This window comes from Gallinula chloropus (assembly GCF_964237585.1).
Source record: "Gallinula chloropus genome assembly, chromosome: 6".
Taxonomy (NCBI): Eukaryota; Metazoa; Chordata; class Aves; order Gruiformes; family Rallidae; genus Gallinula; species Gallinula chloropus.
Window position 1 is genome coordinate 1211976 of NC_140091.1, and position 25431 is coordinate 1237406.

The window sequence follows — 25431 nt, forward strand, 5'->3', positions numbered from 1 at the left end:
TGGAAGCCCTTTTCCTTTGTGTGAGGTTTTGGTTGTCTGTCACCTTGCCTGGTTCTGTCACGTGCCTTGTCTCTTCCACCACTGTGTGCTGTAGGCACAGCCCTTTTTGCTGTTGTCTTGCCTGTTCCTAGGACAGGAAACCATTGTACCTGTGTGTGCAGAGTCTCAACCATTGTCCCAGAACCAGCATCAGAACTGAATTTAAAGCCAATCCCAAGTACTCCTCTCTCCACCCATACTGGGGGGCTGGCATCTCCTGGGGAGGCTCCATGAAGCCTCATGCAAGGCTATACTCTATGTTGTGAGGGTCATGGTGGAAAAGGGTGTGTCTGCATTTGACACCCTGGTGTGTGAGTGCTTCAGTTCTTCCAGGTCCTCCCTGGAAAGCTGAGGCAACCCCCCCAGCTCCATCCTGCTTCTGGTACCTAACTGCACAAATATATACTCACCCATTATACAGCACCAGTCCTGAGTCAGCGTTCCAGGCTGGGGGCAGGGGCAGAAGTGTACCTGCTGCTAGTGGGCTGCACCTGGCCCAACGCCTGCTTTCGGGTCACCCCTCTCCTTGCACAGAGGGGGGCTGTGCCAGTGGAGCCAGGCAGAGCCCAGCCTGCACCCACACCACTGACACCAGGGCAGAACAGCCCGTGGGCAGCTGGGCACTCAGGTGAGAGGTGATGTGTTGGGCCTGTGTAGCCCTGGACTCAGCTGCTCTGCTGAAGCCAGTGCCTGCCTGGACACCCTTCTGCTCATTCCCAGCCCCCTGAGCCTTGTGCAAGCACTTGCTTTATCTGGGGCTTCCAGTTAAGCAACTTAGGAGGCCAGCAGCTCAGGCTTGTTGGGATTTAGCTCTGAGGCCTGCCCTCGTTACTCAGAGCTCCTGATCCCTGTTATTTAACGTTCCCTTCTCAGGCCCTGGCAGAACCCAACAGACAAAGGGACAGGCGTGGGCATCCTGTGTGGATGGCAGATGAGAATCTCAGTTCAACCTCAACTCAAGCTGTGCTCTGCTCCTGAGAGATGCTCCTTGCTGGAAGCCTTCTAGGTGTGTTTTCATTAAGCATCATACCCCAAAAGCTGTGACTCTGTGCAGGGGGCAGTTTGGCCCAAGTGAATTCAGGGTGGCTGTAACCTCCCAGTGTCTTAAGCAATCTCCTTTATGCAGCCACCAACCTGTGACACAAGAGAAAACCAGGAGGGGAGGGGAAGGATGAAAGGATGGCTATAGGCTGGCAGCCAGCATCAAGCTCCATCAGGCACCCCCCAGGCTGGTGGGTGGGGGTTGAGTCCTCCCAGACTTGTCCCAACGTGCTGAAGCTCCCAAAGAGCCTCCCCTGGCAGCTTGGGCTGGGGGAAGGAGCTGGTGGCTGGTGTGTATGGGAGCTGGCAGTGATGATGTTTGACCCTGAGTCATCTTCTCTCTTGGTACTCATGATGGCCAGTCGCTGCTGGGGAAAGTGTGGGTTCCAGTTTGCTGGCAGGTGCAGTGCAGAGCTCCTTCACACTGCATCATAGTGCAGGACACAGCAGTTCCTCACTGCCCCACTCTGTGCCAGAGCTGGGGAGGGGTCCCCACAGCACAGGGTGCCAGGGAGGAGCTGGCTGCCTGTGCCAAACACCCAGAGTATCCCCTGTGTGTCCCCCAGCGTGTCCCCCAGCACACTCCATTCACTCTGTCCTGGGGTTTGGGGTTTTTTTTTTTTTTCTCTGTAATCACTTCTGTTTGGGAAGAATTTAGGTCTCAGGAAAACACTCAAAGCCCTTTTTTGTGTGAACAGCAAGACAAAACCTCCCAAAGCCCGGGGAGGATTTCGGTGGTGAAAGCCGGCTCTGTTCCCGGGGTGTGCGCAGTGGCAGGGGCGGCTTCGAGCCCGGGGCTCCCCTCCTCAGGGCTCAGCGCCCCATAAATACCCGACACACGGTGCTGGCTGTGAGCCTGGCTGCTGGAGGCTCTGGCCCTTCATCAGGGAGACAATGTACAGCCAGTGAGTATTCCCACAGGATTTCCTTTGCAGAAGCCATCGGGGTGCAGTCTGGGCTGGGAGGGGGGCTGGGGGGTGTCTCTGTGGGGGGGTGTCTGGTCCTTTCCCTACAGTGGTGGGATTTCGGTCCAGGGGGAGGGAGCAGCTCAGCCTTGGGTACCAGAGGATGTGCTGTGCTTCAGGGAGGAAGGATGCTGCACCACACAGCCCCTGCCTGCTGTGGCTTCGTTTGCATGGTTAGAATCAAAACCTAACGAGGGATCAGCTCATGTAGTCTTTGCTCCGAGGAAAAAAGGGAAAGCAAAGTGCTTACCAACCCCTCACGAGTGGGGTCTGTGCCCTGGTGCCTCAGGAGAACCTGAATCTGTGGGGTGAAGGGTGTTTGTCTCCCCAACCTGTCCTGTTCCTCCCAGTGCTCAGCAGGTGGCTGCAGCAGCCGCTCAGAGCCCTTTCCCCAAGAAGGCTGGTGCTTGTCCCTCCTCATCTCTCAAGTCACCTGCAAGTCATGGATCATCCAAACCCTAAACCCCCTCCCTTGGCAAGGAAGAGGGGGGAAAGCAGTCCCAACATGGGGCTAAGCCCTGCTCTCCTGGCCCTTTCAGAGTCGAGCATCCTGCTGGAGGCTACAAGAAGCTCTTTGAGACGGTGGAGGAGCTGTCCTCTCCAGTGACCGCCCACGTCACAGGTTGGTGTGGGCTCCCTGACCCTCCTGCCCAGCTTTTGTTCTCCTTGCTTTGAGAAAAGCAAGCTTGGAGGCTTTGTGAGGGCTGGAGCTCCAGGTCAGAGGTGAAGGACTTGACAGGACTGGTGTGTTTTGGGGGAGAGGAGGGCAGGTTGGATGGGGGGATCTTCAGACCTTGCAGCGCTGAGTGCCTTGGTCAACGGCAGGTGAAGAGGACAGTTTGACAGAGCTCATTTAAAACCCAACTTGGATAAATACTTTTTTAAAAAGTAGCTGGAAGTTTTGTTGTCTTTGCTGCCTCAGTAAAAGCTCCTTGGCCCCATCTGCCATGGGCTGTGCTGGTGCCGACACCGCGTCTCCCGCAGGCAGGATCCCCACCTGGCTACGTGGAAGCCTCCTGAGGTGCGGCCCCGGCTTGTTCGAGGTGGGTGCAGAGCCCTTCTACCACCTCTTCGATGGGCAGGCGCTCCTCCACAAGTTTGACTTCAAGGAGGGGCACGTTACCTATCACCGAAGGTACGTGCTGCTTCCCACCCTAACGAAGAACCAGTAACGAAGCGTTCGCCCAGCTGAGCGCCGGGGCCGGGCTCTGCTGCCCAGCATGGGGGAGGCACTGGTTATTTCAGGTCTGTGTGGGTGTTGGATGAGCTGTAACACTGAGATCGCTACAACTGGCTGAAAATAACTGCTGCTTGCTTACAGTTAGTGGAACTGCAACGCTTTGTCCAGGTTATAAAACATCTGGATGGAGGGAGGAGAGGGCTGGGACAGAGTTACATCACTCACTGCAAATGCAGCTGGTTTCAGCTGGAAGCTGCTGAGCTCTCACCCTTCAGATGTTTCCTGCAGAATACTGGGATAAACACCCTATTTCCCATCAGCTTCCACCCTCAGGCAGCCGGCCCTGCCTGGTGCCACGGGGAAGGGGCGGTTATTGGCTCCCACAGGAGGCTGTGGGGACCTGTGGCTCTGGGAGGTCTCATGAGCCTTGTCAGGAGAATATCTGTGTAATAATTCCACAGCCCAGGGCTGGTCTGTGGCTGCAGAGTGCTGCTCACCCCCCAGGTTTGTCAGGACAGATGCCTACGTGAGAGCCATGACTGAGAAAAGGATCGTGATAACCGAGTTCGGCACCTACGCGTACCCAGACCCCTGCAAGAACATCTTCTCCAGGTACCAAGGGGCTGTGGATGCTGCAGTGGGGTCCCACAACACCTCAGCGTCCCCTGACTGCCCCTCTGTTTTCTCTGCCCAGGTTCTTCTCCTACTTCAAAGGGGTGGAGGTCACTGATAACGCCCTTGTCAACGTCTACCCCGTCGGGGAGGATTACTATGCCTGCACCGAGACCAACTTCATAACCAAAATTAACCCTGATACACTGGAGACAATCAAGCAGGTGGGTCCTTGTGCTGAGCTCCTGAACACAGGGGGAGGGATGCTGAACCAAAGCTGGTCACCAACAGCTCCTTACAGCTTGTCGTGAGCTGGGGTTTGCAGCAGAGAGGTGATGCAGGAGCAGCAACAAGGGGTGATGAGAGTAGAGTCAGAATGAGCCTGTAAATATACCTGCTGCTGCTCCTCTCAGTTAATTAGGGGGTGACAGGGTCCACACTCTGTACCCTCATGTCTGGGCTGGGCTTGGTAATCCAGAGCTACGTGTCAGCCTGGCCAGAGGGGACTGGCCAGGTCCAGGGAGGTGATTGTGCCCTTGGACTGGGCACTGGTGAGGCTGCACCTCGAGTGCTGGGTCCAGTTCTGGGCTCCTCACCATCAGAAGGACAGGGAGGTCCTGGAGTGAGTGCAGAGAAGGGCAACCAGGCTGGGGAAGGGACTGGAGGGCCTTTCCTTTTCAAGCCCAGGGTCCCAAACCTCCCCCTGTAACCCAGCTCACCTCACCATCACGCATTGCTGGGCTTTGCCACTCTTCCCCCTGTCCCAAAACCGGGAGGTGATTTGGGCTTAGAGAAGAACCTCACAGGTCTGGGGGGAGGACACGTGGACCTGTGACACCTCACAGAGCTGGTGACTCCCACCTTCTGCTGGGAAAGCTGCTCACTCCCTCCCTCCCTCCCTCCCCCTGGTGCTTCAGGTGGATCTGTGTAAGTACGTGTCTGTCAACGGGGCCACAGCTCATCCCCACGTGGAGAACGACGGGACCGTTTACAACATCGGCAACTGCTTCGGGAAGAACTTCGCGCTGGCCTACAACATCATCCGCATCCCCCCGCTGCAGGCAGGTCTGTCAGCCCCCTCTCAGCACGCTCAGCTGCTCCTGTCCTGGGAAAGCATCTCTTTAATCCCTCAAATGAGCTTGGGTTGGGGTTGGGGGTTTTTTTTCCCCATCACTCTCAGATTTTATTCGCTTTCCTTAAGTAGCAGAAACGTTCCCTCTGAGCCACGTCAGAGGGGTTTCTAAGTCATGAACGCCCTTGGGACTAAAGGCAGAAGCTCTCTGGGTGTGTGCCACAGCCATGGACTAAGTAAGGATGCACCTTCCTCCCTAACCCTCCTGCTGTCCCGTTCCAGACAAGGAAGACCCGATGAACAAGTCAGAGGTGGTGGTGCAGTTCCCCTGCAGCGACAGGTTTAAGCCCTCTTATGTTCACAGGTAACGTGGTGTCTCACCCCAGCCAGAGCCAGGCAGCTACTTGTTCCTTAAGGGGGGGAATTGAGGGGGAAAGAGAGGGAGAAGAAATCCCAAGGAACCCAAACCTGTCTGGTTGGGATAAGGGGAGTTACTGGGACAGCAGAGAGAGGTGGAATAATAACAACAGGACTCGGTAGCAAAATATACTGGTGACACACCATGGGGTTTCTCACCAACCTGCACAGATCAGAGCCGCCCTGACACCACTCTGTCCCCAAAACTAGAGCATCCTGGAGCTGTGCCCTCCCCCACCAGCCCCCTTCATGCTGAGCATCACGTCACTGGCATGGGATACCCCCTCTGGCCAGGTCAGATCACCTGTCCTGGCTGTGCCCCCCCCCTCTCATTAGTGGGGAAATAGGAACAACTTTCCAGTCTTTGATTGCTGGGCAACAGCTGGAAACATCCCAGTGTCACCAGCACTGCTCATCCCAACTCCCAACCATCCACCTGGGAAGGAATTAACTCCATCCTGGCTGAAACCAGGACACATGTCCCAGGGTCGCTGTCTGACAGCACAGGTCAGATGAAGAGAGGGACAGATGTCACTCACACGTGCCAGGCACGTGCTCCCCACACGAACAGGGAGCGTGGATGGAGAGCATCCCCTCTCCTTTCTTGAGCACACAAAGCTGTACAAAGCTGCTCTCTGCAGACATGGCACACAGGGCTTGTTCACAAGTGGAATCAGCAGCTAAACCACGGGGATTTACCAAAGTCAGGGTGCCTGTGCCCCTCTCACTCCAAGTGACGAGCTGCAGGCTGTGTGGGGTGCTTAGGATGAGCCAGTTGGGGGGTGTCGTCTGAAGCAGCCGCAGTGAGCCCGCAGTGCTGCCTGTACCTCTGCAAACAGCTTCGGGCTGACCTCCAACTACATCGTGTTTGTGGAGACACCGGTGAAGATCAACCTCCTCAAGTTCCTCTCCTCCTGGAGCCTGTGGGGAGCCAACTACATGGACTGCTTCGAGTCCAACGAAACCATGGGGGTAAGCGGTGGTTCCTGCCACACTGGGCTGTACTGGGCTGGGAGACCCATGGAATCAGCCTCACCTTTGGGTCTCTGAGCCTCCACCAAGCAGCTGCTTGTTCTTCAGGTGTGGCTTCACGTGGCAGAGAAGAAGAAAGGCAGGCTCCTCAACATCAAATACCGCACCTCAGCCTTCAACCTCTTCCACCACATCAACACCTACGAAGATAACGGGTTTCTCATTGTCGACCTCTGCACCTGGAAGGGGTGAGTATTGCCAGGGGTCCCTGTGGCATCGGGCAGGGGACCCCTGTGAGGTGCTGGGGGCCAGCAGAGCCCCAGCACACCGGTCCCTGCGCTGGCACAGCCCTTCCCCAGGGGAATTGTTGCAGCACCGAGCTCCCTCCTTCCCATCTCAATAGTCACATGAGGTGACAGGTAGAGCCCACAGCACAGAAAGCACCTGCAGGTGCAGGGAGCCTGAAGCTCCTTCTCCAAGACCTCATTTGCCTTTAATAAACGGCAGTGACTCCCAAGGGCTGATGCTATTTCAGCTCCTGGGCTGCAGGATCTGGTTGGGTTTGAACCCTGCTTGTGGAAACACAGAGAAACAGTGATGCCCAACCCTGTGCTGGCTGCAGGGCTGGGACACCAGAGCTGAGCTGAGCTTGGCCGCTGCCCCAGGGCGCTGGGGCTGACCCAGAGCAGCGCCTGGGTGATCCTCACAGGGAAACTGGTGCACACACAGGGCCAAGGAGCTGGACTGGGCTCGCCCCGGTGAATTCTAGGAGTAAATGCAGTCACCCTTGAAGCCCCTCACTTTGCAAATGCCCTCTGTGCTCCTGTCTGTGGTCCCTGTTCTGTGCAGGTTCGAGTTTGTCTACAATTACCTCTACTTGGCCAACCTCCGAGCAAACTGGGAGGAGGTGAAGCGCCAGGCAGAGAAAGCCCCGCAGCCCGAAGCCCGCAGATACGTGCTGCCCCTCAGCATCGACAAGGTACCGGTGCAGCTCCGCGCTGCTGCAGGGCTTGGGAGGCACCGCTGCTGCCCCAGTCCTCTGCTGGGCCTCTGGTGAAGCATCCCAGTGCTCTGCCTGCCTGGCAGAGCGTTAATGGAACTAACATTTTAGTGGGGGAGTGGAGTGTGGGGTCTGCAGAGAGACTTGTTTCCTTCAGCTGGTCCAGGTGATTGTGTTTTCCTTTCCACAAGTCACTGTTCCAACCGGAGACTGTGGGGTGGCAGTTAATGCCCTGGGGTGCCACAGCCAGGAGTGGAGAGGGGTCCCAAGTTAGATCCTCCAGCCCCAATACTGGTGTGAGGCCCATGCAGCTGCCAGCCCAGTGTGAAGCTCACTGCCTTGCAAGCACTGGGGGGGGTTCTTCCAGCATCCCCACTCACGGTCATCACTGGGGTGGGGGACACAGGTCAGCTGAGCTGCAAAGCCCCCAGGTACCCCCGGGCTCATTGCCAATGAGTAAAACATTGAAGCTGGCTGAAACCAAACCTCTGCCTGTCTCAGGGAGGGGGGAGAAACGTTGTACGTGGGTTCCTGGGTGCAGAGAGGGGTGACCCACAGGCTGTAGGCACCCAGGCTGGCTGCTGCTGGCTCAGCAGTGGGAGGAACAGCCGAGCCCCAGCAGCTCTGCAGCAGGAGCCTCCACTGCCCATCACCCTCCACCACACACAGACCCAGCAGCCTGCTCCCCCTCTGTTCCTCACCCCAGGCTGACACGGGGAAGAACTTGGTCACCCTGCCCTACACCACAGCCACAGCAACGCTGCGCAGCGACGAGACCATCTGGCTGGAGCCAGAGGTGATCTTCTCAGGGCCGCGCCACGGTGAGCCCAGCGCGGCGGCAGGGCCAGGCGTGGCCCGTGCTCCGTGCCCAGCTCCCCCTCACTCCTGGGTCACCTCCTGTCCTTTTCTCTCACAGCCTTCGAGTTCCCACAGATCAACTACAAGAAGTACGGTGGGAAGCCTTACACCTACACCTACGGGCTGGGGCTCAACCACTTCGTCCCTGACAGGGTGAGTGTCGGCGAGGAGGGGGAAGCACGGCCCTGCTGAGAAGGACCTGGGGTCATGGGGGATGAGAAACTTCCCCTGAGCAGCAGTGGCTCCTGCAGCTGGGAAGGGCAATGGGATCCTGGGCTCCATCAGCAGAGGGGTGGCAGCAGGGACAGGGAGGGGATTGTCCCTCTCTGCTCTGCCCTCCCCAGCTGGAGTCCTGTGTCCAGAGCTGGGGCCCCAGCACAAGGAAGATGTGGGACTGGTGGAGAGGGGTCAGAGGAGCCACGGAGATGCTCAGAGGGCTGGAGCAGCTCCCCTAGGGAGAGAGGCTGAGGGAGCTGGGCTGGGTCAGCCTGGAGAAGAGAAGGCTGTGGGGGGACCTCACTGCAGCCTCCCAGTCCCTGAAGGGACCCCAGGAACAGGAGGGGAATCAGCTTGTTAAAGGGCAGAGACTGGCAGGACAAGGGGGCTGGAGTGAAGCTGGAGGAGGGAAGGGGGAGAGGAGAGATTGGGGGGAAGTTCTTTGCAGAGAGAGTGGTGAGGGGCTGGAAGGGGCTGCCCAGAGAGGGGGTGGGTGCCCCATCCCTGGGGGTGTTCAAGGCCAGGTTGGCTGGGGCCCTGGGCAACCTTGTGTATCTCCAGGCCTGGAGGTTGGTGTCCCTGCCTGTGGCAGGGGGTTGGAGCTCTGGGACCCTTGGGGTCCCTTCCAACCCATGTCATTCTATGATTCTATGATTCCCTGAGCCTCCAGTTTAAAGGACAAGACAATTTCTGACCTGTGGGGTGCTGGGGGGTTTTCTTCTCCCCCCCTTTAGCTTTGCAAGCTGAATGTTAAAACCAAGGAGACCTGGGTGTGGCAGGAGCCCGACTCGTACCCATCGGAGCCCATTTTCGTCTCCCATCCGGATGCCCTGGAGGAAGATGATGGTAACACTGGTTTTAGTGGTCAGGGGTATTGGGGTGTGGGGAGCTCACCCCTGAGCAGGGCTGCCCATGGGGCTGTGCTGGAGGTGGGCAGGACAGAGCTCCCAGGCAGCCGTGTGCCCTGTTTTAGCACCAGGGAAGGTGGAGGAAAACTGAGACTCGATGAGGGCAAGAAGCCTGATCTGTCGGTGTGGATGATGTGCTGTCCTCCCTTCCTACCCCTTCCCGTTGGGAACTGCAGGATTTAAAGAACCCCAGCTGGTGGATCTTTGTCAAATTTAAACCTTTCTTAAACCAAGCAGGGAGAAGCCCTGGCTCTGCTGAAAGTAAGAACAAGCTCATGGGTCTCTAGTGAGAGTTTCTTGTCTCGGAGCTGAAATGGTTCATCTGGCAGAGCCTGATTTCTTGTCATGTGTTCCTGGTTCAGGGACGTGCTTGTGCAGGGGCTCAAGTCCCATTGCAGTGAAAAGGGTTTCAGCTGCTCCTCAAAAGCCTTCCTTCACTGCAGTGTTTTAGGGGTACAGCTGATCCCTCACTGCCAGGGACTGACACCCCTGCAGAGGCTCAGCCTGAGAGCTCCATCCTCACGTTGTGGACTGAGCAGGAGCCAGCAGTGTGCCCTGGAATCCCTGGGGAAGGGATTGTGCCCCTGGGCTGGGCACTGGTGAGGCTGCAGCTCGAGTGCTGGGTCCAGTTCTGGGCTCCTCACCAGTGCTGCCCATGGAGAGCGCCCAGAACGGGATGTGAAATCGATGAGCTCAGCCTGCTCCGGCCCCCAGCCCCGTGCAGCGAGGATGGGGTTTACTGGTCCCTGTTGTGCCAGCGGCCGCGCAGCCCGTGCCCCAGGGACAGCCTTGTCCTTCCTCTCACCTCCCAGGGGTGGTGCTGAGCATCGTGGTGAGCCCGGGGGCGGGGCCGAAGCCCGCCTACCTCCTCATCCTCAACGCCAAAGACATGAGCGAGGTTGCCAGGGCTGAAGTGGAGGTGAACATCCCGGTGACGTTCCACGGCCTCTTCAAACGAGCGTGACCGCCGCCGCCAGGGCCGCAGAGCTGCCACCTCCTCTTGCCAGCACTCTCCTTCCTTCCCCATCACTTGCTGGCACGGCTTCTTCAGTAAGATTGAGTGTTCCAGGTTGGATGGTGATTCTTTGGGTGTTTTCCAGGCTGGTGGCTGTACATGCTGAGAGCTACAGGGTTAAAACCACCCCGGTTTGGGGTGGGAGGGGGTTTTTCCATAATTAAACTTGGCAGCTGTGGGAGTGACCCATGGAGCAGCACAGTGTGAACACAGTTCCTGTACACTGACACACGATGTAGAACAGTCTCTGTGCTGTTATGTGCTTTGAGAAAAGGTCATTTTTTAGTGTTTTCATAGAATCCCAGCCTGGTCTGGGTTGGGAGGGACCCCAAGGGTCCCAGAGCTCCAACCCCTGCCACAGGCAGGGACACCAACCTCCAGGCCTGGAGCTACACAAGGTTGCCCAGGGCCCCAGCCAACCTGGCCTTGGACACCCCCAGGGATGGGGCACCCACCCCCTCTCTGGGCAGCCCCTTCCAGCCCCTCACCACTCTCTCTGCAAACAACTTCCCCCCAATCTCTCCTCTCCCCCTTCCCTCCTTCAGCATCACTCCATCCCCCTTGTCCTGCCAGTCTCTGCCCTTTTAAAGGTCCTTTTCTGGAGTATACTGGATTTAAACCCCTTCCCAGTCACTTCTTTAGCATCCCCAGAGCAATCAGGGTGGAGCCTTTCCCTAGCTGCTCTGGCACTCTGAAGGGGCAGCCCAGGGGGGTGCAGCAGGCAGCAGTCTATCCTTCACTGAGGCCAAACCCTGCCTGCTCTGCCCTCTGCATTCTCTCCTTCCCCTCTCTTTTCTCAAAGAGCAGTATCTCAAGGGCTGGAGCTCACCCTGAAGTAGGAGTATGTAAAAAAAACCAGTTAAAAAATCAAGCAATTGTTACAGCTTGGGATGAACTTGGGGCCTTTGAGTGCTCCAGGCTCTCTGCTTCACCCTTCCTTTGCACAAGATAAACCTGCAATTAACATAGCAAGAGGCTGTGGGTCAAAGTCCTGAAGTACTGCTAACAGGCTGGAAAACCCAGCACTCCTTTGTCTGCAATGGTTTGAGGTTTTTATTAATGGTATCAAAGAATTAAAAGAAGCATTTACATGAAAGGTTTCTAGTATCCAGGCTGATCATTTGCCAGGGGCCACAGTTACATCCTGAGGATGGGATGCTGCCACGGAGCCAGGAGCTGGTACTGCTGCTGCTCGACAATCTCCAGGCACTGGGCGATGACCTGAGTGCAGACAAAAGGTGGTAGAGAGCAAGCCATGAGTAAGAGTTACTACACACACTGTCACTCCCTGGTGTGTTTGTCCTTACACACCGCACACAGGGTGTTAGGGGGGCTGGATGTCAGGTCACACACCCCTGGGGCAGGGGAAAGGAGGACTGTGCCCGAGTTTGGGTGCTGCAGACAGGCCACTCAACCCCTGCCTGGGCACTGCAGTGAGTAAGGAAGCCCTGGGGGAGCACCAGGAAACTACTCTGCTGTGAAACTCCAGTGAAAACGTGTTATGGGATAATCCCTGTGTGTTACTAGTTCCCCATCCCTCTCAGGAATGAGCAGAACATCCTGCTCTTCCACATCCTGGGTGTCCTGTGACAACAGGGACTGAAAATACAGGGCTGGTTTGGTCTTTAAAGTCAACCCAACCCCCTGCACCCTGCTGCTCCTGGAGCACACACTGGCTTTTAAAAGCAGCACATGAAGGCTCTGAATGGGTGTGAGCTGCCTGCTCAGGCAAAGCTCAACCTAAATCCCATCTGTGAGTGAGAACTGGGATAAAGCAGCAAACCAGTAGCATAAAAAAAACCAGCTACATGGACAGCATCAGTTGTGGGGTGCTGGTCAAAGTCACCCAGGAGTAATGATGACTCTTTTCAGCTGTCACATGTTATCTTTTCATGTATAGACCCTAGAGAGAAGTAGTCTGGGAGCTCTAATGCTAGATAATACTTCTCAGTTCCCATAAACTCCCCAGAAAACGTGTAACATCCACACAGCACCACAAGTATGTACAATATGTAGCAGGATTAATGAGAGCAGCCTGCATTTGTCATCTTAAACAAGCTCCAGAAGTGCAGAGAGCATCTGAAGCGTTGCTAATAAAGGAAAACAAGGAGAACTAATGAGGTAAATTAAACCAACAGAGGGGGTGGCTTTCAGAGAGAATCTGAGGGAGGGGATGTCTGCCAGCTTAAAGAATAAAGAGGGGAGGGGGATTGCAAATGTAAACAGCAAATGACAAGCAGGAAGAGAGAGTAGCAAATAAACATCCTCAGAGGAAAGAATGGAAACTGTGAATGGTAAAGAGCCTGGACTTGAAGAGGGTGAAGATACTCTGATCATGCAAGACCAGGAAAGAAAGGATTTGGGTACAGACTCATAAGGTGGATTAAGGGTTCAAAGAGCAAACTTTCTACTCAAGGGACCAGAGCTGAACAGAAACTTGATGGACAGACTAACAGGGAAGAGAAAATACAGGACTTGCAAAGCTCAGTGAAACAGAACAGGTGAGCTGGCCCTGGGAATCAGAGTGGCTCTGCCCCTCAGCAAGCCACAGGCTTGTGTGTTCTCCTCTGAGGTGTGAGGATGAAGTGTGCTGTGCAGAGCATGCAAGGAGGAACCCACCTTTCTAGTGTTCTGAGGTAGAATCACACCATCATCCCAGAGCCTGGCAGAGGAGTAGAATGCACTGCTTTCTTCCTCTAGCCTGGAGAAGACAGGGGAGGAAACAAAGGGGCCTGAAAGCACCACAGTGCAGTGAAACCAGTACAACAAGCCCAGTACAACAAGAGCCAGGTGAGAGAGGCATGACCAGCCCCAGGATCACTTTGGTGGTGGTGTTGTGTGGCAGAGGCTGTTTCTTTAAGTGAACCATCTGAGTTTCCTTGAGAGGATGCTCCATGGAATGGCATGGGAGTGTTTTTCAGCAGCCTCAGGTTGGCTTTATTTGTGTTAAATTAGCTAATTAAATCCTAGTGTAAGTGTGTGTGTCTACATTTCATGTCCTTACTTTTCCTTCAGCTGCTTTAGCTCTGATTCCTCTCCTGTGCAGCCCTCACCCCCAGCTCCTGGGACTGTGGAGAAGTGGCTGGAATCCACAAGACCAACCCTTGCATTAGGCCAGAGGAACAGGAAGTTTGGACTGAAGGATCTCCCACACTGCAAAACAACCCAACACACAGAACAAGCTCACTGACCACAAAAAGAGGCTGGAGGGTGACACAGTCTTTGAGGAAGAATGGAAGAGGTCACTTTGTAAAGCATTAATAAACCTTGACCATTGAAGCTACAGCTCCTGCATCAGTGCAGACACCCTGTCACAATCCCCACTGCCCTCAGTGCTGCTGTTTCATTACTTCATTCTTGCTCCAAGCATTTGCATGTTTAATTCTGAGCAAATTGCACTGAGGCTCCAGGAGGGACATTTTCAGATGACCTGGGTTTGTAGAACTGGCTCTAGGTGACTGTGGGAGGGCATTGTGCCCCTGGACTGGGCACTGGGGAGGCTGTACCTCGAGTGCTGGGTCCAGTTCTGGGCTCCTCACCATCAGAAGGACAGGGAGGTCCTGGAGCGAGTGCAGAGAAGGGCAACCAGGCTGGGGAAGGGGCTGGAGGGCAAATCCTCTGAGGAGCAGCTGAGGGAGCTGGGGGTGTTGAGCCTGGAGAAGGGGAGGCTGAGGGGAGCCCTTCTCCCCACCTCCCCTGCCCTGCCAGGAGGGTGCAGAGAGGTGGGCGATGGTCTCTGCAGCCAGGGGCCAGGAGATGGGACAAGGGGCAATGGGCTCAAGCTGCCCCAGGGCAGGGTCAGCTCAGCTGGGAGGGCAAAGTTCTTCCCTGGCAGAGTTGTGGGGCTGTGGCACAGGCTGCCCAGGGAGGGGGCTGAGTCCCCAGCCCTGGGGGTGTTGAACAGAGGGGAGATGAGGTGCTCAGGGAGCTGGGTCAGCACAGGACAGGGATGGTTTGACTCCAGGAGCTTAAAGGGCTTTTCCAGCCTGGTGACTCTGGGATTCTTAGATGGAGACAGAATTTTCTGTAACCACAGCCTGTGATGCCTTTCCTACTTTCAGAGTAATTTAAATAACAAATTGAGCTAAATGTCTGTAACAACAACTGGCTGGTTTAACCTGGAGTGGTGTGAGCTCCTGGAGAAGCACACACAGCCCTTCCCACCCCCAGGGGGTCATGCCCCCCATCCCCAGTACCATGGCGTAACTGTCGCTCCCGTAGCAGCCACCCATCACAATGGTTATCTTGGGGACCCCAGCACAAGCAACAGCAGCCATCATGGAGGCCTGGGCCTTCAACCTGTGGGACTGAGCCTCTGCCTGAAAGGAAAGATTTTTAGATCCTTTAAGTCTTTATTCTAGGTTCCCTCCAATACTTCTACTTCCAAAGCAGTTATGTCTTGGTGCATGAGCATTTCTCCCACAACAGGAAGAGGGATCACTAGCTACCACAGCTCACAACACCCTTACAACACACAAACACCTGTGCTGCAGCACAGCCTCAGCTCCCCCAGGCATTGGCAAAGCTCAGACACAACAAGTTACTCATGCCAGGCTCTGGCTTAAGTGCTGGGAGCAATAGGGCTGCAGAAACAGCCCCTGCTCTGAGAATCTAACGCAGGTTTTACTACAAGGCTCTCTGCAGCCCAGGACAAAGCCCACAGTGCTTTCATGCCCTCACTTGTCTAGGAAAGAAGTCTCTCTTTCCCTGCAGAGCACGGGGGGGGTCAGAGGATCCATGGGCTGTATTTCAGTGTAAGAAGAGCTATAAATTCCATGATTTGCAGCTTGCATGCCAGCTGGGCAGCACTGTTTGAGATGAGCACAGAGGCCTGCTTAAAATTAGAATACAGTCAGAGTGCTAACAGAGCCTCAAGAACAAAGAAATCCTGAAGCTTCTTGGTTTAAGCCATCCAGAGTTGTTTATAACAAAATACAGCTTTCCTAGCAACAGTTTTCAACGTGTGACCTTGGACCAAGCAAGAAGCAGGAGCTGCTGGAATTCAGCCCTGAGGGGGCTGTACCTGTGAGAGGCTGGTGGGCTCTGCTGTGTGTGGGGCAGTGTTCTGGAGAAAGAGGATGGGAATGCTCCTCTGGCTGCAGAGCTGGATGAAATGGCTCCCCTTGAGAGAGGCGTCGTGAGACAGCTCCCCGTTGCTCGCCACCACCCCCAGCAAGTGCCTGGGGAACAGAGAGGAGGGGGACACCTTCACTCCTGGGCCTGGGGAAGTCAGACTTGCAGCTCCTCAGGTCCTGCAGGATGGAAACAGGAGCACAGACACAGAGATCTGCCCTTCACAGACACTCAGAAGGTGACAGGATGTACTTGCAGCGTCACTTCACTTCAAGGAGCCTCACAGACCCAACAAACAAGAACTCCTACAGCACTCCCAGTACACAGAGGCATTACCAGGGATTAACACCCAGAGCTGGCACTGGGAGCCACAGCACCAGGTGCCAGGGCTCTGGGCTCTCTAATCTCTGTAACATGCAGCAGAACAGTCAGCCTGAAGTCAGCCACAGAGATGCTCAGAGGGCTGGAGCAGCTCCCCTAGGGAGAAAGGCTGAGGGAGCTGGGCTGGGTCAGCCTGGAGAAGAGAAGGCTGTGGGGGGACCTCACTGCAGCCTCCCAGTCCCTGAAGGGACCCCAGGAACAGGAGGGGAATCAGCTTGTTAAAGGGCAGAGACTGGCAGGACAAGGGGCTGGAGTGAAGCTGGAGGAGGGAAGGGGGAGAGGAGAGATTGGGGGGAAGTTCTTTGCAGAGAGAGTGGTGAGGGGCTGGAAGGGGCTGCCCAGAGAGGGGGTGGGTGCCCCATCCCTGGGGGTGTTCAAGGCCAGGTTGGCTGGGGCCCTGGGCAGCCTTGTGTAGCTCCAGGCCTGGAGGTTGGTGTCCCTGCCTGTGGCAGGGGGTTGGAGCTCTGGGACCCTTGGGGTCCCTCCCAACCCAGACCAGCCTGTGATTCTATGAAGTTTATACCAAAGAGGCTCTAAAATTGGATTCTACTACCTCCTCTTTTATTCAAATACCATTTGACTGGACTGCAGGATGCTTCCTGAATCAGCCTGATCTGAATTACACACGTGTTCATTGCAGGGAGGTTATCCCATCTCCAGGGCAGAGGAGGGATAACAGCTTTCAGCTCAGTTTGGGAAGGAACACTTTGAAGGTGCTGTTTCTTATTTCTTGAGGAATCTGCTGAGATGTGAGACTTAAATGCTCCAACTGTCTGGCTAGTAATTTCTGTGAACAATCAGCTCCCTGCTGCTATTGGCCTGAGACATGGTGAATTCAGAGCTGAGAGGCAGAAGATCAGGCTTTCTAGAAGCATTTGATTACCAGTTTTTCACCAGTTCAGCACTTAATGATCTTGGTATCAGAATACCACAACATCTGATAATGACATGAAAGCTACTCAACTATGTCCATACATTTTGCTAGTGAAAGGTTAACAGCCTTACCCTTCCACGTGGCCAAATCCTGTTACCAATGTTGTTCCATAATCAGCCTTGAATTCCTGGAATCTGCTTCCATCCAGCAGACGGCTCAGAATCTGCAAAGAACCACACAGGCTCTGCTGCAGAGATGGAAGGGGAAACAGGACAGCTCTGCCAAGAGACACAGTCTGTGTTCCAAGACTGGGAGAAGGACATGCAAGAAGTCAACCTGAGTGATGTGAGAAGGCCTTTTTATGTCTTACCCTCTGCTAAACACTCAGTGCACCCAGCACCATAAATTCCTGCCTATGTTTGGTCACCAACTGTCTATTTTGAGCCCAAGTTCAGCTCCAAAATCCTTCCAGTGTTGCAGTTTACCACGTGCATAACAAAGCTGTAAAACCCCAGTGTGCACAGCTGCAGTCTGTGTGCACAGGGAACACTCAGTTGTGTATTGCTCATGTTTTCAGACACAGTTTAAAAGCTGCCCTCAAAGCTTTCCATCCCAAAGGAATTTGCCCCTGGAAAGGAAATGGGATTCGTATCCTCAGAGACTCACTCTCTTCCACAGCACCACAATGAAAGCAGCATGGGCAGCTGGCATGGCTCTGCTTACACATTAGTGTCTGTCCCTGCTTCAAACAAGTTTAGTTTGAGCTCTGTTTGGTTTTTCCAACAGTATTTTAATTAGGTGTTTAAGTTATGAGTGTCTTGGCTGAGAGGAAGGGGGGGAAAGGCAAGGGGAGGGGGAAACCATCCTCCAAAAGGGTGCCTGTTCTCAAGGCAGCCAACAGAGCAAAGACATCCTGACACAGCAGCATCTCAGTGCCTGGAAACAGATGGGGATCAGCTGGCACAGTCTGGAATTATCCCTAACAGGTTCTCAGCTTAAATATTTCCTGCAGTTCCACAGAATCAGTGCCACTCTGCTTTGTTGCAGACTCGAGAGGTTTTGGGAACTGATTAGGTAATAACACAGAAGGATGAGGTACTTGAGGAGTCTCCAAGAGAGAACAGCCTGTTGCCTGTTCACCTGGAGCTAGCAGAGAGAGCAGACAGAAGGAGGGAGGAATCTGCCACCTTACCAGCTTCACAGGAAGAGTACACCTGTAGCCTCGTGGTGCCAGCCCCAAGAGCTCCTCAGGACTATACAGGGGGCTGTCGTGCTCTGCAGCCTCCTCTGGCGGTGGATGATAATTTAACGTTGAGATAACGTTCCGGATGCATTCATAGGCTGCTGCTTCTGAAGGTGCAAAATGGTCACTGCAGCCACTGACTCTAGGAGAGAGACCAGCATTGATTAGCACTGAATTCATGAAATCTGAATTCTGAGAGGAAAAAGCAAACTAAAGGGCTGGAGCAGCTCCCCTAGGGAGAGAAGCTGAGGGAGCTGGGCCTGGAGAAGAGAAGGCTGTGGGGGGACCTCACTGCAGCCTCCCAGTCCCTGAAGGGACCCCAGGAACAGGAGGGGAATCAGCTTGTTCAAGGGCAGAGACTGGCAGGACAAGGGGGCTGGAGTGAAGCTGGGGGAGGGAAGGGGGAGAGGAGAGATTAGGGGGAAGTTCTTTGCAGAGAGAGTGGTGAGGGGCTGGCAGGGGCTGCCCAGAGAAGGGGTGGGTGCCCCATCCCTGGGGGTGTTCAAGGCCAGGTTGTGTCCCAGGGGGTGTGGAGTCTCCTTCTCTGGAGAGATTCCAGCCCCATCTGGACACCACCCTGTGTGCCCTGTCCTAGGGACCCTGCTTTGGCAGGGGGTGGGACCCCATGGGCTCTGGAGGGCCCTTCCCACCCCTGTGACTCTATGACTGTATGATTCTATGAATTCCCTACTGTTTCACATACCTGGAGTGAAGCTTGGCTCCTCCCAGGTCCTCGGGAGAGACGTATTCCCCTGTAGCAGCCTTCACCAGGGGTGGGCCAGCAAGGAACAGCGTCCCGATTTTATCTATAATCACAGTTTCTTCTGCCATGGTTGGGACATAAGCGCCTCCAGCTACACAGGAGCCGCACACCACTGCCACCTGAAGGACACGGAACGAAACAAACCCAGTGCTGGAGAGGGGAGCACGGAAAGGCAAAGCCATGATGTGTGTTTCAGGAATCACAGCTCAGGACACGAGGAACAAGACATCTACATACCAGCGTGAACCACAATGCTGGCTGTCAGGGTTCAATTTTTACCCTGAAATAACCTAGTGATTCGATGCTTTTTCATCATGATCTGTGAGTTCCTTAAGGCTGAACTATTATCACAGAACCCCCAGGGTGGAAAAGCACTTTAAGCTCCTGGAGTCAAACCATCCCTGTCCTGTGCTGACCCAGCTCCCTGAGCACCTCATCTCCCCTCTGTTCAACACCCCCAGGGCTGGGGACTCAGCCCCCTCCCTGGGCAGCCTGTGCCACAGCCCCACAGCTCTGCCAGGGAAGAACTTTGCCCTCCCAGCTGAGCTGACCCTGCCCTGGGGCAGCTTGAGCCCATTGCCCCTTGTCCCATCTCCTGTCCCCTGGCTGCAGAGACCATCACCCACCTCTCTGCACCCTCCTGGCAGGGCAGGGGAGGTGGGGAGAAGGGCTCCCCTCAGCCTCCTCTTCTCCAGGCTCAACACCCCCAGCTCCCTCAGCTGCTCCTTAGAGGATTTGCCCTCCAGCCCCTTCCCCAGCCTGGGTGCCCTGAACACGTGAGATACCATTTGAACCTCCCTGCCCCACAAGCAGAAAAGGTGGCCTTTAGGAATATGAACCTTTTTTTGGCATGTCTGAGGGCTGTTCCTAGACTCTGCACTAGAACAAAGCTTTTGTCAGAGCTCTGTGGATCACATGCACTACTTACTTGCAGTCCAAACGACACTGTACCTGAGGGATTCTCATGGCAGACATTATTGCTTCGTTGTAGAAAACTCTGCCACCGTGCGACTTGTCAGGGAACAGCTCTGACTGGTGTCAGAAAAGAGAAAGGAGTTTCAGTCTTAACTACAAAAGCCAACTCTTCCCCTTCATTCCTTCAGCACCACATTGTAACCCGCTCTGGGCAGGTCACCACTAACAATCCTACCTGAACTTTTCCTCTGCTGTATTTATTCCCCTTACACATTGTGCAGTTACACAGAAACACTCCTGTGTCCCAAAAGCAGAGGTGAGTTCTGTAGCAGTTTGTGAATCCTATCTATTCTACACACTCTGAGGCTGTAGACACAGAGAAGGGATGTTCAAGTTCAAACTCTGTCTGCAAAATTCAGCATTTTCCCCTTTCACTTGTTTTCTGTTATCATTCCTTAACTCAGCTAAAAACCTTTCCTGTGTTTGCTTTCAGCCTGGAGAGGGAACTACAGTCTCTGTGATAACAGGACCTCTGTACATTGGAAACTAACCTGTGCAAGTTCTCCTTTGGCAGTAAGAATTCCAAACCCTGTATTCTTAAGGGCCATGGAGGTTACTGCATTACTGCCACAGGTACTACAATAAAATACAGAGCAGTTGTACAGATTGTGAAGTTGAAACCAGAAACCTCCAAGTACTGCTTCATTAAAGACACAAAAGCCTTTCAGCATGCTGAGGAATACCCATGCTTGGTCAGCCCTTTGATACTCAGCTTTCTCAGCTTTGACTAGATGCTGGACACAAGATTAGCCAAAGTGGTCATTACTCTCATGTAAAATCATCTCCTGGGCTCCAATTTGTGGACAAAACTCAAGTATAACAAGCAATGAGAGTCAGCCAGCCAAGAAAACAACACACACACCTGAGGTTTACTGCTAAACATCAGTATGATGAAAATAAACTATCTCTTCTGTGGAGTGGATCTGCTGTTACCTGTAGTGGTAGGAAGGCTCCCCCACTGTCCACAAGGTACACAGACAACAGCCTGTTCTGCATGGCTATTTCCTGAGCCCTTAGCTGCTTCTTCACCCCAATGGGGTAGATGGTTCCTCCTTTCACAGTGGCATCGTTGGCCATGAAGACACACCAGACCCCGCAGACCTTGCCGATCCCTGGAAGTGGTACCACAGACACTGGTCACAGGTGAAACAGAGGGGCCAAATCGTAGCTGGGGTGCTCTTTCTACATCAGGAAGCTGCAAATTAAGTTGGAAATACCACACAGGGAAGATATCTACAGCCCTTCTCTGGGATATCAAGCTGAAAGCTAATCACATTTTAAAAAAATCTAAATCAGAGGAGACAGGACTTGAAATAAACTTATGTACTCCCAGTGACAATGTCAGAGAAAGAAAACCCACATAGTTTCACTTCCAGCCCTTGAGATAAAGGCAAGGCAATTAAAAATGAACTGTAAAACCCCTGCAAAATATATAACAATGTGTGACAAAAGATAAGATTTCATACTCTCCTAGTTACTTCTTAGACTAGAACTGCTCTTCAAAAGGCAATGGAAAGACTTGTCTGTGACTGGAAGAGATTTCTAGAAGAAATTAAAGAAATCTGTTTCTTTAAAGGTTCCTCCCAGATTCCTCAGCAAAAATCGCAGAGGAATAGTAATACAGCAGTGGCTGAACTCTTCTATGTTGGGAGCTGCTACTGGATAAAGCTGATGTTCATTTTTCCTAGGAAACCACATTCTGCAGATACTGAAGGATCCCCCAAACCTGATTATGTGTAGCCTTTTCTCTTTCCCAGTAAGAATGAACACCTCAACTTCAGTAAGCAACCTTCCTCTGGAAGGTGTGCAATGCATATAGAATACAACTACTGTACTCTGCCTACAATGCCTTGCTCCTCTCTGTACCCAGCATCTCTCAAACTATTTTAAGACTCAGATTGGTTCAAAACCCTTCTTTCTTCTAGGTAGCAGCTCCAACATGGGCTGCTCAAAACATACCCACAACCCAGACCCTGATTCAGACCTAATACAAATCATACTTCAGATAAGAGCAATGAGATAAATGACTTTCCCATTCCATCTAATATTATCTAACAGTGGTTACCAGTGAGGCACCCTGCAGCAGGGACATCACCATAGGGCAAACTGAGGCCTGCCAGTGGAGACAGCTCCAGGAAGGACTCATCATCAAGCAGCAGCTTCAGGCGTTCACGAACGAACAGCTTCTTGTTCCTCTGAGTGTGTCTCAGGATGGCATTGTCTCCCCCTCCTTTACTGGCCACCTCTAGCAGCTCGGAGTATCTGGTTACAAAGACAAAGTTTCAAGTGATGAGGAACCACCTTTACTCACACCTTACCCTTCAGTGGGCTGAATGTGGTGCTTAACTGCATCGGGCCACCTCCCTGTAAATGGTACGAGAAGGAAGATCAATTCACACTGTCAGATTATTGTTTCTTACAAAGTGTAGTAAAAAGCAAAGGTAGGTTATTTAAAGCAAGTGTTTTTGTTTTGTTATTTAAAACTTGTCTAACAAAGAGAAAGAAGAGTGAAATAACACAAATATTCCATCTGTAGTCCATGTTCATAGCTAGCAGACACTGTTAAATCCATACCCACCCCCTGGGTGTTGCCCACATACACCCAACACACCGTGTTTCACAATGTAGGATCCTACTTAATCTCTGCCAGCAGAGCAGGGCTGATCACCAGCCACCAGAGCTGGCTTTGAAGGACACTGCCTTACAACAGTGCTAGCCTGTAAACTTGCAGCTATTAATAAAGCCATCATAATTTGCTAGTCCTAATTCAGCACGGACGTCTACCTCCGTGTTCCAACTACTCCAGGGGAGGATCCAGTCAAGGGCTTCCTCCTTCAGTTCCCCTCAGCAAAAATCAGTAACCAGAATAAATCACCCAATCTAGAAGAGGTGCATACTCCACAGCACAGCAGATATACATTTTTAAGTACTGCAGTGTCACTAGAATCATCATGAGAGGAAGCAATTACCAAGTGTTATTGCTGGGGCAGCACCAAGTACAGACAATGAACTGAATTAACTATAAACAAATGTTGCATCTCAAGTAAGTTTGGGCTTAGACAAACAGGGCTCTTCATTTATTTAAAGTATTTTTTTTTGCCCAAGGAGCATCATCTTTAACTAAAAATAGTTTGACATAACTATTTACACCCCGCTCTGTACGTGTCTCCATTGTGGCTTCCTGAGGGCTGTGGAGATTGAAAAGCCCCAGGAGCAAAAAGCGAAGGATTTGTCACGATGTCACAAATGCCACCACAGGAGGGCACAGTGTGTTCTCCGCAGTTTGGCTTCCAGCTCGTGTATCATCCCTCTGAACAAAGGCCTTGCAGTTTTTTGCCATCTGATCTTTAAGGACAAACAGGGAAAATACGTTTCCGGGCTTTGAGGAGTGGATCCCGCTGGATTGAGGGACTGTCACCCCCTCTTTCAGGAGGGGTCAGTAAGTGTCTGAGTCACCGTTTGTGCCTTCGCATTCAAAAGTGAAAAATAACAACGTATGAAGGTCTAGAAAAACCACCTCTTTGCAAGGTAATGCCACACAGCGTCACACAGCACTACTTTATGTCAGACACAGCCTGCACCCAGGCTGAGATATTTCAGGCTGCATCCAGGCACCTCTCTGAGGAGGCTGAAGTTCTTAAGCGTCGGCCCTTGTAGCAGGGAAGCTGCCTGAGAAAAAAAGCAGCCAGGAAACTAGTTCAAATTCAAAATGGTTAGGTAACACGAACAGCTTGGTTGGTTGGTTGGGTTTTAAGTCTACAGACTTTTAATTAGCATTCCTCCTGTGTTAAAAAAGCCCCTCAAAGCCCCAGTAAGCGACTCTCAGCTCATCTCCCAAGCAGCAACGCTTTATAACGCAACAGAAACAGTCATTACCTTTTAATAACAGCCTCACTGTTCCTTAAATTCTCTTCAAACACAGGTCGGTACACTGACAGGATGCGTCCATCTAACACAGGGTATGTGTTTGGATACCGCCTGTGCCTGGCTTTAGTACTTACTGACCGGCGGGGCAGCATGTCGCCTGTCCTCCCCAAGCCCTGGCTCGGCAGCAGCTCTGCGGGCTGCTTACCAGGGCACAGACCCTTGTGCTGTCTGTCCAACCCGCCGCTCGAGGTGTGCAGCCTGGGGAGCAGCAGGGATGAGGCGCCGGGGGCCAGCCTGCCAGGGGAGCACAGAGCGGCGGCGTTCCACATGACCCCAAGGGCTGGAGGGAGGAGACAAAACGAAACTGCATTTACTGCCAAAAACTCAACTCGGCTGAGGAGGGGAGACAGACCCCGCGCCTCAGGACGGGGCGGGGGGATGGAGGGAGCGCGGCCGGTTCCCGCCCTGCGCTGCGCGGCCTGCCCGCGGCGGGGGAGCGCCCTGAGGCGGCGGGCCGGGGCCCACGGCGGAGGCGGGTTGGGAACGGGGCCGGGCGGCCCCTCAGCGCCCGTTTCGGGGTAGGAAGCGCAGAGCCGTGGGCCCTCCGGGGAGGGGGGTGGTTCTCCGCTCAGCGCCACGACCTGCCCGCCCCACGCTGCTTTCCTTCCCCTCCTTGCCCGCCCCGCGCCCGTCGCGGCCTGTCCCGCGTCCCCGCCGACTCTTACTCGGGCAGCCGCCGCTGAGCCGTCCGGGCCGGGCCCGCCTCTCGGGGCGGCTCCGCAACCCACACGGCGGCCCGCCCCCGGCTGTCCTCTGGCCCCGGGTGTCCTCTGGCCCCGGCTGTCCTCCACCCCGGGTGTCCTCTGCCCCGGGTGCCCGGGCCTTGCTGCGGCAGCGGGGCCAGGCGTGGCCGTAGCCTCCCGCCCGCCGTCCCACACAACCGGAGCGGGGTCGTACAACCCGGTGCTCCCTCCCGCAGGAGGTGTGCTGGTCCCGGGTGACTCCCGGGGCTGCGCTGTCCCAAGTCCCGCAGCCCCGCGGCCCTGCCGAGCAGCTCTCCCGCCCGCCCAGGCCTCCTGCCGCCTCAGCCCCCCGCGCCTCAGGCCGGTGCGCGCTGGGCCGGCCTCTGCACCTTGGAAGGGCAAAACGTTACAGAAATAAACACGAGGAGCAAAGGGAATCGCTGCACTAGGAAATAAGGGCAATTATATATGCGGCGTGTGCGTTTGATCTGTAAATTACACGTCGTTGGGCCTGACTGCAGCCTCAGAAATCCTGTGCTGGTGCTTCGCTTGCCGTGAGGTACAAGGGCGGCCACAGAACGTCTCAGTCTCTGCCAGTGTCCTTTCACACAGCATATTCCACATTGAATATGCTGAGCACTCAGCACACGACATTCCTCTAAGGAATTCCCACCCTAAGCTAAACCATATCCCTGAGTACCTCACCTTAGGGATAAATACCTTATCTTAGGGGTCTGGTTTAGCTTAGGGCGGGAATGGTTGGACTTCGTGATCTTAAAAGGTCTTTTCCAACCTTGTGATTCTGTGAAGAGTTGTAAGCTGTAACTGCTCAAAGCTCCTAAATGCTTTCTAATTAAGTTTATCATTAAAATATTAAAATTAATTTGTTTTTTTTTCCCCATTCCATACCTTATCCTGTCCCTGGGCTGCTATTGTTAGTCGTGGTAGAACCTTCTAGAAATTACTGCTTGGTGCCTTTCAGCGACTTCATTAAAATGCATTCCTACCAGAGAGCTCTTTACCCATACATATTAATAAGGCTTCGTAGTGATAATTAAGCAATGACTAACATGTTGCTGAATGTAAGCGTCCAGCACAGGCTGGAGAAAGTATCTGTGAGGAGATAAGTTGTATACATCATTAAAATAGCTTGACAATAATCATTAAGAGTCACTGAGCTATGCTAATTTAAAATAATCCTTGTTTTTTTTTTCCTT

At 53.8% G+C, this 25431-nt stretch overlaps 2 protein-coding genes across 2 annotated transcripts; one reads left to right on the forward strand and one right to left on the reverse strand.

The window, feature by feature from the left end:
• Window positions 1-2591: 2591 nt before the first annotated feature.
• On the forward strand, window positions 2592-10244 carry RPE65 (retinoid isomerohydrolase RPE65; the record flags this gene model as incomplete). Its single annotated transcript, XM_084266008.1, has 13 exons — window positions 2592-2671; window positions 3034-3180; window positions 3730-3837; window positions 3920-4061; window positions 4755-4902; window positions 5192-5273; window positions 6166-6298; window positions 6407-6546; window positions 7148-7277; window positions 8005-8119; window positions 8215-8309; window positions 9107-9218; window positions 10093-10244. Exons 3-13 carry the CDS (start codon window positions 3761-3763, stop codon window positions 10242-10244), a joined length of 1326 nt encoding a protein of 441 aa, XP_084122134.1. The 5' UTR covers window positions 2592-2671; window positions 3034-3180; window positions 3730-3760.
• Window positions 10245-11333: 1089 nt separating this feature from the next.
• LOC311193526 (methylcrotonoyl-CoA carboxylase beta chain, mitochondrial-like) lies at window positions 11334-24206 on the reverse strand. The gene is made up of 13 exons (XM_084266374.1): window positions 24197-24206; window positions 23481-23811; window positions 21670-21866; window positions 20538-20716; window positions 19581-19661; window positions 18570-18748; window positions 17816-18008; window positions 16755-16846; window positions 15319-15475; window positions 14492-14614; window positions 13300-13448; window positions 12915-12996; window positions 11334-11516 (listed from the first exon to the last, which is right to left on the reverse strand). Exons 2-13 carry the CDS (start codon window positions 23798-23800, stop codon window positions 11433-11435), a joined length of 1836 nt encoding a protein of 611 aa, XP_084122500.1. The 5' UTR covers window positions 23801-23811; window positions 24197-24206; the 3' UTR covers window positions 11334-11432.
• Window positions 24207-25431: the final 1225 nt, after the last annotated feature.

Bases quoted from the DNA above. Each gene is read 5' to 3' on its own strand.
- LOC311193526 (XM_084266374.1), bottom strand. From the start codon at position 23,800: ATGTGGAACGCCGCCGCTCTGTGCTCCCCTGGCAGGCTGGCCCCCGGC. The intron at 21,867-23,480 runs GTAATGACTGTT...CTTTGTAACCAG, and splicing joins AGTGAGGCTGTTATTAAAAG to ATACTCCGAGCTGCTAGAGG. The intron at 16,847-17,815 runs GTAAGGTGGCAG...GGTTCTTTGCAG, and splicing joins GTACTCTTCCTGTGAAGCTG to ATTCTGAGCCGTCTGCTGGA.